The sequence below is a fragment of the Salmo trutta genome, chromosome 10, assembly GCF_901001165.1.
Source record: "Salmo trutta chromosome 10, fSalTru1.1, whole genome shotgun sequence".
Classification (NCBI taxonomy): Eukaryota; Metazoa; Chordata; class Actinopteri; order Salmoniformes; family Salmonidae; genus Salmo; species Salmo trutta.
The window spans coordinates 13,306,057-13,316,932 of NC_042966.1; the positions used below are offsets into that span (position 1 = coordinate 13,306,057).

Below are 10,876 nucleotides of genomic sequence, written 5' to 3' on the forward strand. Positions count from 1 at the left end.
AAAAAAGGAGTGCCAGCGTCATGATCTGACTCCCGGATATGACGCCCAGACGCGCTGTATTCAAACTTTTCAACTAGGAAGGTAGAAAGTGGCCATTTCATTCTCACAAGTCAAGCGTCCTAGAATGTTATTTTGGAAACAGTGGTCTATATTGTGAGTTATATTTTATGAGTATTTAAAGATGCATACATGTTTTCTTAACACTAGAAAACAGTTTGGGTTGAACGATCAAACGCTTAGCTAGTTAGCTGTGTTGTTAGCCAGACCAGATACTTTTGACAGGCACATAACGTAACGTCACTAGCTAGCATTAGTCACCAACTCAAGAGAAATATATGGCCGACAAATTCTAGCAAATGATCTGTATCTTTTTGGTAAGATTATGTTCTGTAGTTTGTTAGCTAGATAACTAGCTATAACATTCAGTTGTGAAGTTATAGTACCTATTAAACTTTTTTTCAGTTAGGCATGTTCTTCTGTTGGTTTGTGCTTGAGTGTCTGTTTTGTCTGGCATGCTAATTTCAATAACTAGGCCTCACTGCAAGTGCAAAATGAATTTCATTTAGGCCTAATGAAATAAACTTTAGTATTGCCTGTTCTATTGCCTACCTAACTAGATATATTTAGACTTGATTGGAAATGTGCCATTGAATGAAATGTGAGTGATTTAATTGTTAACGTTTAGTATAAACATTCAACTTCAAAATCGTTTTTCTAGGTAACACTCCAGACATGGCATCAAAAGGCACCAAGGAGACCATTGTCAACAAGTTAGGCTTTAAATCCAGTGGCTCAAAACAGGCAGAAGCAGAAATGGACAGACTCAGGAAGGAGAATGCTCATCTGAAGCAGAAGATGGAGGAAATGTCAAAACGAACAGAGAGGCCACCAGACTCAGACAAAAGCAAACTGCTGGAGGTAGCTAAAGCGTAGTAGTTTGTGCAGACGTTTGGGCTAAGCAGTATTGCCAGCCCAATGATTATTATTATTATTAAGTTATAGAGTCCAAATGTAATAGGATTGATATAGTAGTGCTGATGTAGCCTACATTCATAAACAGCAACTATTTTAAACCAAAACAACCTTTTCACTCAATATATTCATAAACTTGACCATATGACATTGTGGAAGTCTGGGTTTAGCATTTTGCGCATCATGGGTGTGTCATTTTGTAAACCGTTGCTTTTGAAATTCTGTCTTGATGGAGTTGTGATATGCTCATTTAAGCATTTTTGTGCACTACCACATTTCATTCAATTCATTAAAACGTTACAATTGATTGCAGAGGATTCTGTCTCTGGAGACGTTGAGAGAGAGGAACACTCAGCAGCTGCTGGCTAAGGACAAGGAGCTAGAGACTCTGAGACAACATCTGCATTCCAATGGGGGAGAGGTGGTGGCCTCGCTCCAGGCTCAGCTGGACCAGGGGAGGAGAGAGGCCGAGTACAGAGAGAAACTGTTCCAGTCCCTCTCGGAGGAGACAGGGAATCTGAAGAACAAATTGGTGGCAGTGTCGGCAAGGTGTCAGGCACTGGAGAAACAGGGTCCTGATTTACAGGTGGGTGAGAGGAATTTTCAGTCTGCTGAGGGTGCCTAGACTTTGATCCATTTTGTTAGCCAAGGCTGAGTTATGGAGAGAATGTACACTATATATACAAAAGTATGTGGACATCCCTTCAAATGAGTGGATTTGGTTATTAGAGCCACACCCATTGCTGACAGGTGTATATAATCGAGCACACAGCCATGTGATCTCCATAGACAAATATTGTCAGTAGAATGGCCTTACCGAAGAGCTCAGTGACTTTCAATGTGGCACCTTTCCATCAAGTCAGTTTGTCAAATTTCTGCCCTGCTAGAGCTGCCCTCGTAAACTGTAGGTGCTGTTATTGTGAAGTGGGTCCTCCCGAGTGGCCGGCGGTCAAAAGCACTGCATCGCAGTGCTAGAGGCATCACTACAGATCCGGGTCGATCCCGGGCTGTGTCGCAACCGGGAGACCCATGGGGCGGTGCACAATTGGCCCACCGTCGTTAGGGGAGGGTTTGGCCGGTTGGGATGTCTTTGCCGCATTGCGCTCTAGCGACTCGTTGTGGCGGTCTGGGGGCAAGCAAGCTGACTTCGGTCGTCAGCTGTACGGTGTTTCCTCCGACACATTGGTGCGGCTGGCTTGCAGGTTAAGCGGGCAGTGTCAAGAAGCAGTCTGGCTTGGCGAGGTCGTGATTCGCCTCTCCCGAGTCCGTACGGGAGTTGCAGCAATGGGACAAGACTGTAACTACCAATTGAATATCATGAAATTGGGGAGAAAAAGAGGCAAAAAGTACCCAAAAAATAAATGTCATTGAGAAGTGTAAATTAATTGGTAGGCCACACAAGCTCACAGAACGTGACTGCCAAGTGCTGTAGCGCGTACAAATAGTCTGTCCTCGGTTGCGAGACACACTACCGAGTTCCAAACTGCCTCTGGAAGCAACATCTGCACAATAACTGTTAATCGGGAGCTTCATTAAATGGGTTTCCATGGCCGAGAAGCCGGACTCTGGAGCAGTTGATATGCATTCTCTGGAGTGATGAATCACGCTTAACCATCTTGCATTCCAATGAATGAATATGGGTTTGGCAGATGCCAAGAGAACGCTACTTGCCCCAATGCATAGTGCCAACTGTAAAGAAATGGTTTGTCAAGATCAGTGTGGAGGAACTTGACTTACCTGCACAGAGCCCTGACCTCAACCCCATCGAACACCTATGGGATGAATTGGAACTCCGACTGCCGGCCTAATCGCCCAACATCAGCGCCCGACCTTACTAATGCTCTTGTGGCTGAATGGAAGCAAGTCCCCGCAGCAATGTTCCAATATCTAGTGGAAAGCCTTCCCAGAAGAGTGGAGGCTGTTATAGCAGCAAAGGGGGGGACCAACTCCATATTAATGCCCATGATTTTGAAATGAGCTATTTGACGAGCAGGTGTCCACATACTTTTGATCATGTAGTGTACGTGTAACAAGATGACACTGAAGTTCACTCCCCTCCATATTAAGATGTGTTACAGTTTCCTGTATGAATGTTGTGGTCATGGGGCATTCCAAATCTCAAGGTGAAACTCTCTTTTTACACTCTAGATGGCAGCAGTTGCTTTCAGAATGTCATGTCGTCTGACATAATACTTGTTTACTCTCAGATCAGGTGGCTCTGTGATATGAGGAAAGCCAGTAGTCTTATTCATCAAGAGAGAGCTCGTTTTACATCTCTCCGTCTCCAACTTTGGAATATCCATGAGGTCAAGGAAATCCGCCTCCTGACAGGCCCTCCTCACCGACGGCATTACCATGCTGTACATAATTCCCCCGTCATATGATCAGCCAGTCTCGGTATTACAGGATGGGATTACCATCTGGAAGAAGTTTACGAGTTTATGAACCCATGACTCCTCTCGAAGTGTAGTTAAGGGCCTGAGCCAGGGGAGAACGACTGCCCTGTTAGCAGAAGGCATTGTTAGCAGAAGACAGGATCTCCCATGACTGTGAATGGAAAAGTGGTCAATCATCGTGTAAATATATATAAAAAATATATATATGACAATTATGGTACTAATAATTGCTTCTTATACACTAGATGTATTAGTTTGGACACACCTCATTCAAGGGTTTTTCTTTCTTTACTATTTTCAACATTGTAGAATAATAGTGAAGACATCAACTATGAAAAAACACATATGGAATCATGTAGTAACCAAAAAAGTGTTAAACAAATGAAAATATAGTTTAGATTCTTCAAGGTAGCCACCCATTGCCTTGATGATAGCTTTGCACACTCTTGGCATTCTCTCAACCAGATTCACCTGGAATGCTTTTCCAACAGTTCCCACATATGCCAAGCACTTGTTGGCTGCTTTTCCTTCACTCTGGTCCACATAGAACAGACCAAGTCTTCATGTAGAAAGAGGTTGTTAACACCTATGTCATCGTTTTGATATAGGCTAATACCTGTGTTTTCTTTACAATTTGATAGAATGGCCAGGGACTCACCGGTGAGGTTGCAGTAGTTGAGGATCACTTGAGAGATGTGAGTTGAACAACTTGTCAAGATTAAATATGCCATTGTCTTTCTTTGAGTGCTAAGGAAAATTGTGTAATCTAACCCCCCAAAGTATGTGTTTTTCCTCGGTTTACAAAAAGGCTTTGGAGAAGAACCAACAGTGGCTGGTTTATGATCAGCAGCGAGAGGCCTATGTGAAGGAAGTCCTGGCCAGGACCGTTGAGTTGGAGCAGCAACTAAATCAAGCCAACCAAGCACTCCAACAACAACACAAAGAAGGCTGTTCGGACGGTAAAAAAAGGGGCGTTTGCTGTCAAGAGTAAATCCACTGTTAAATCGGCAGATCCCAAAATGCATTATAAAGGCTGATTCAACACTAGACATTTTTTCCCATGTGGTTAAAATAATTATCCTTTAGGGCCCTCAAACTCAACTCTGGACCTCAAAGACAGTTCCACTGCGTTTTTTCCATTTTTCCCCCTCTAATCAGGGACTGATTTTAGACCTGGGACACCAGTTGGGTGCAATTAATTATCAGGTAGAACAGAACCAGCATGCTCCGGACCTACTCTAGGGGCTAATGCTTGTTAATCTGTGTTTGGACTAGAAAGTTACTTAATTATCTGTTATCAACTAGCTATTAATTAAGCATTACTAATTAGCTATTACTTTGGTAAAGCACAGTCTACTTGAAAATAGTATTTCCTAGGGGTCGTTTTATAAGTGTTGCTTAGAGCCCTCAAACTCAACACTGGACCTCGAAGCCAGTTCCACTGCTTTCTTTCATCGTTCCCCTCTAATCACGGACTGATTTAGACCTGGGACACCAGGTGGGTGAAATGTTACGTTTCAGGCTGAACAGAAAACCAGCATTCTCCGGACCTCGTAGGGTAAGAGTTGTATACCCCTGGTATAGAGGAGCATGTAAGACTCTAACCCTGCTTCCTTTTCCCCCAGCACCAGAGAAGTCTTCGTCCCAGCTGCAGGAGTACTACGACAAGCTGCTGCTGCAGGCCAAGCGGCACGTGGAGGCCCAGAAGGAGGCGGCGGCGCGGGCCCAGGGGGAGCTGGGCGAGCTCCAGAGGCGGTACGAGGAGCGGTGCATGGAGTTGGTCGAGGCCCGGGAGCAGCTCCAGGCCGAGCGCCTCAGCAGCAAACACACAGTCGGCGAGGAGAGGAAGTACTCGGCTGACCGCGCCGACAGAATGCGGTCCGAGCTGGACAGCATGGACGCCAGGCTGGAGGAGGAGAGGAAGAGGTCTGCTGAGCTGCTGCTGCAGGTATAGTTATACGCCAGGGAGATGTGGTCTTGGTGTGTTTATTATGCAACGTTGTTTGGCTAGGTGAGTTGATTATAAAGCATTCTCTTTTGCAACCACGGCCTGTGGAAAAGTTGCCGGGTAGAGGTTGGAGTTTAATTTAGCAGTTCAATATGGTTGGGGATTTAATGACAGTTTTCTGTGCCAGACCACATACACTACATGGACGCCTGCTCGTCAAACATCTCATTCCAAAATCATGTGCATTAATGTGGAGTTGGTCCCCTCTTTGCTGCTATAACAGCCTCCGCTCTTCTGGGAAGGCTTTCCACTATATGTTGGAAATTGCTGTGGGGACTTGCTTCCATTCAGCCAGAAGAGCATTTATGCACTGATGCACTGATGTTGGGCGATTAGGTGGCTAGCAGTCGGCGTTCAAATTCATCCCAAAGTTGTTTGATGGGGTTGAGGTCAGGGCTCTGTGCAGGCCAGTCAAGCTCTCCCACACCAATCTTGACAAACCATTTTTGTATGGACCTTGCTTTGTGCGGGGGGGCATTGTCATGCTAAAACAGGAAAGGGCCTTCCCCAAACTGTTGCAACAAAGTTGGAATCACGGAATCGTCTAGAATGTGATTGTATGGTGTAGCATTAAGATTTCCCTTCACTGGAACTAAGGGGCCTAGCCTGAACCATTAAAAACAGCCCCAGACCATTATTCCTCCTCCACCAAACTTTACAGTTGACACTATACATTGGGGCAGGTAGTGATCTCCTGGCATCCGCCATTCACAGATTTGTCCGTCGGACTACCAGATGGTGAAGCTTGATTCATCCATCGAGAGAACGCGTTAACACTTCCCCAAAGTCAAATGGCGGCGAACTTTACACCACTCCAGCCAGAAGTTGGCATTGCGCATGGTGATCTTAGCATTGTGTGCGGCTGCTCGGCCATGGAAACCTATTTCATGAAGCTCCCGACAAACTGTTCTTGTGCTGACGTTGCTTCCAGAAGCAGTTTGGAACTCGGTAGTGAGTGTTGCAACCGAGGATAGATGATTTTTACGTGCTTCAGCACACAGCGGTCCCGTTCTGTGAGCTTGTGTGGCCTACCACTTTGCGGCTGAGCCGTTGTTGCTCCTAGACATTTCCACTTCACAATAACAGCACTTACAGTTGACCGGTGCAGCTCTAGCAGGGCAGAAATTTGATGAACTGACTTGTTAGAAAGGTGGCATCCTATGACGGTGCCACATTGAAAGTCTCTGAGCTATTCAGTAAGGCAATTCTACTGCCAATGTTTGTCTTTTTTTTAAACCTTTATTTAACCAGGTTGGCTAGTTGAGAACAAGTTCTCATTTGCAACTGCGACCTGGCCAAGATAAAGCCTAGCAATTAGACACATACAACAACAGAGTTACACAGGGAATAAACAAAACATACAGTCAATAATACAGTAGAAAAAAAACTAAAGTACAGTGAGTGAGTGCAAATGAGGTAAGATAAGGGAGTTAAGGCAATAAATAGGCAATGGTGGTGAAGTAATTACAATATAGCAAATAAACACTGGAATGGTAGATGTGCAGAAGATGAATGTGCAAGTAGAGATGCTGGGGTGCAAAGGCGCAAGATAAATAAATAAATACAGTATGGGGATGAGGTAGATAGATGGGCTGTTTACAGATGGGCTATGTATAGGTGCAGTGATCTGTGAGCTGCTCTGACAGCTGGTGCTTCAAGCTAGTGAGGGAGATATGAGTCTCCAGCTTCAGTGATTTTTGCAGTTCGTTCCAGTCATTGGCAGCAGAGAACTGGAAGGAAAGGCGCCCAAAGGAGGAATTGACTTTGGGGGTGACCAGTGAGATATACCTGCTGGAGCGCGTGCTACGAGTGGGTGCTGCTATGGTGACCAGTGAGCTGAGATAAGGCGAGGCTTTACCTAGCAGAGACTTGTAGATAACCTGTAACCAGTGGGTTTGGCGACGAGTATGAAGCGAGGGCCAACCAACGAGAGCGTACAGGTTGCAGTGGTGGGTAGTGTATGGGGCTTTGGTGACAAAACGGATGGCACTGTGATAGACTGCATCCAATTTGTTGAGTAGAGTGTTGGAGGCTATTTTATAGATGACATCGCCGAAGTCGAGGATCGGTAGGGTGGTCAGTTTTACAAGGGTATGTTTGGCAGCATGAGTGAAGGATGCTTTGTTGCGATATAGGAAGCCGATTCTATATTTAATGTTGGATTGGAGATGCTTAATGTGAGTCTGGAAGGAGAGTTTACAGTCTAGCCAGACACCTAGGTATTTGTAGTTGTCCACGTATTCTAAGTCAGAGCCGTCCAGAGTAGTGATGCTGGATGGACGGGCAGGTGCGGGCAGTGATCGATTGAAAAGCATGCATTTACTTTTACTATGGAGATTGCATGGCTGTGTGCTCGATTTTATACACCTGCCAGCAAACGGTGTGGCTGAAATAGCCAAATCCACTAATTTGAAGGTGTGTCCAATGTTTTTGTATATATACACACACACAGTTGAAGTCGGAAGTTTACATACACCTCAGCCAAATACATTTAAAATTAGTTTTTCACGATTCCCAACATCTATTCCTAGTAAAAATTCCCTGTCTTAGGTCAGTTAGGGTCACCACTTTATTTTGAGAATGTGAAATGTCAGAATAATAGTCGAGAGAATGATTTATTTCAGCTTTTATTTCTTTCATCACATTCCCAGTGGGTCAGAAGTTTACATACACTCAATTAGTATTTGCCAGCATTGCCTTTAAATTGTTTAACTTGGGTCAAACGTTTCAGGTAGCCTTCCACAAGCTTCCCACAATAAGTTGGGTGAATTTTGGTCCATTCCTCCTGACAGAACTGGTGTAACTGAGTCAGGTTTGTAGGCCTCCTTGCTCGCTCACGCTTTTTCAGTTCTACCCACAAATTTTCGTTAGGATTGAGGTCTTGGGGGTCATTGTCCATTTGGAAGACCCATTTGCGACCAAGCTTTAACTTCCTGACTGATGTCTAGAGCTGGTGCTTCAATATATCCACATAATTTTCCTCATGATGCCATCTATTTTGTGAAGTGCACCAGTCCCTCCTGCAGCAAAGCACCCCCACAACATGATGCTGCCACCCCTGTGCTTCACGGTTGGCATGGTATTCTTTGGCTTGCAAGCCTTCCCCTTTTTCCTCCAAACATAACGATGGTCATTATGGCCAAACAGTTATGTTTTTGTTTCATCAGACCAGAGGACATTTCTCCAAAAAGTACAATCTTTGTCCCAATGTGCAGTTGCAAACCATAGTCTGTCTTTTTTATGGCGGTTTTGGAGCAGTGGCTTCTTGCTGAGCGGCCTTTCAGGTTATGTTGATATAGGACTCGTTTTACTGTGGATATAGATACTTTTGTACCTGTTTCTTCCAGCATCTTCACAAGGTCCTTTGCTGTTGTTCTGGGATTGATTTGTACTTTTCGCACCAAAGTCCGTTCATCTCTAGGAGACAGAACGCATCTCCTTCCTGAGCAGTATGACGGCTGTGTGGTCCCATGGTGTTTATACTTGCGTACTATTGATTGTACAGATGAACGTGGTACCTTCAGGCGTTTGGAAATTTCTCCCAAGGATGAACCAGACTTGTGGAGGTCTACAATTTTTTTTTTCTGAGGTCTTGGCGGATTTCATTTTATTTTCCCATGATGTCAAGCAAAGAGGCACTGAGTTTGAAGGTAGGCCTTGAAATATATCCACAGGTACACCTCCATCAGAAGCTTCTAAAGCCATGACATCATTTTCTGGAATTTTCCAAGCTGTTTAAAGGCACAGTCAACTTAGTGTATGTAAACTTCTGACCCACTGGAATTGTGATACAGTGAATTATAAGTGAAATAATCTGTCTGTAAACAATTGTTGGAAAAATGACTTGTGTCATGCACAAGGTAGATGTTCTAACCGACTTGCCAAAACTATAGTTTGTTAACTAGAAATTTGTGGAGTGGTTGAAAAATGAGTTTGAATGACTCCAACCTAAGTGTATATAAACTTCCGACTTCAACTGATATATATCAGTATATATATATTAGTATACCATACCCTCTGGAGAAGGGAGTGATCCCTTTCTCTCTGCCACTTTCCCGTCTGTGACCTTCTACCTTCTTTCCCCCCCCCCCCCTGTACACTTTCCCACTGTTCCAATCTCCTTATTTTATTTTTAAGACAAATACTTTTCTCTTCAGGTGAATCTACTCCAGAAAACTCTGTTAAACCAAAACGAGGAGCAGAGGAGAGTTGCTATACTGGAGCAACATGTATGTGTTGGCAACGTAAACCATTCCTGACTCTAGATTGTGAAATAATCAGTTATATAACATCTCTTATGCAATGGAACGTCCAAGATCTGCTGTGCTCTCTTGATTTGCTTTTGTCTATTCCCCCCAGATCCAGCAGTCTGCCAAAGACTTTGGGAACGAGAAGCTTGATCGACAGAGTTTACAGCATCAGCTGCACAAGGTCCTGAAAGAGCTGCACAAGGCTCGGGACCAAATCACAAGACTAGAATCCAGCAATCAAGTAAGTGTTGTGAAATGTTGCTTCACGGATCAATTCTTTTGACATTTCTGCTTTTCAAATGAGTCATCATGAATACATTTGCTGTCTTCAGATAAGCAACTGTAGACCAATTTATTAATTTGTATTTATTATTATAGAAACAGCAGAGCGAGCCTCATTTCTCTGAGCCAAGTTCTTACAAGCCTGAGTTTGAGAGGCTGTCCATTGAGGGTCCCATCCCCACCTCAACCTCCAAAAACCTCCTGGACGAGAGTTTCCTGGAGTGTCCAAAGTGCAGAGCTCCATACGCCACTAGTCAGCACAGAGAACTGCTGGCCCACCTGGACTACTGTTTCACTTGAACAGCCTATAGGGAATTAAAAAGGGAGTACATCTGTCCAGTCTGTCTTGCTTTTGTTATTTTTACATATTTTTTCTCATGTCGTGTTGTTTTTAAAGTGAAATGTCAGTGATCTACTGTAAGATCCTGAAGATTTGTTTACCAGTCTTTTGTTTCAAAAGAAATTAGTGACTTTTTTTGACAAGAATAAACTATTTTCTGAAATCTTTTTTCCAGATGTATAATGTTGTGTGGATTGTTTTGATACAGAACTTATGTAAAACAGTTATTTATGGCTTTGTAAGTGGTTTTCCTTTTTTTTTATCTGCAAGGGTGAGTGTGTATATTGTCTTTTTTTGGAAAGGTTTTTGTTTAGAGCAGATTAGGCTACCTGAAGCTGATTTAGATCCACATGAAACAAGTATTCCCCACATAGTTTCTTTGGGGCCTGTAGTGGATATTATAAAATAAGGATCTGCTGGAGTCCAAGTGAAACCAAGATTCTTTATTTCTGAGCTCTGAGAATAAGAGTTACACACCGCAGTGCAGACAGTCTGAATTCCGAAGTATTTGGTGATAAGCGCATATCTTTATAGTTTCCTGTTCTTGGGCAGAACTTTTATCTATACAAGGACGAAGGAGCATGCTGGATTGCAATGCAGGTTGATACTCCCAAGAACAGGATATTAT

General features: G+C 43.8%; 1 protein-coding gene across 4 annotated transcripts; it reads left to right on the top strand.

Moving 5' to 3' along the window:
* The first annotated feature begins 51 nt into the window (after window positions 1–51).
* On the top strand, window positions 52–10,424 carry cep55l (centrosomal protein 55 like). 4 transcript variants are annotated; one of them, XM_029764465.1, is made up of 9 exons: window positions 52–153; window positions 719–918; window positions 1,286–1,558; window positions 4,010–4,063; window positions 4,177–4,327; window positions 4,994–5,316; window positions 9,534–9,605; window positions 9,736–9,867; window positions 10,005–10,424. In XM_029764465.1, exons 2-9 carry the CDS (start codon window positions 733–735, stop codon window positions 10,206–10,208), a joined length of 1,395 nt encoding a protein of 464 aa, XP_029620325.1. In that variant the 5' UTR covers window positions 52–153; window positions 719–732; the 3' UTR covers window positions 10,209–10,424. The 4 variants fall into 4 exon arrangements, with proteins under 4 accessions (XP_029620325.1, XP_029620327.1, XP_029620328.1 ...); XM_029764467.1 differs by having other exon boundaries at window positions 5,000–5,316; XM_029764466.1 differs by lacking the exon at window positions 52–153 and adding an exon at window positions 183–374.
* Window positions 10,425–10,876: the final 452 nt, after the last annotated feature.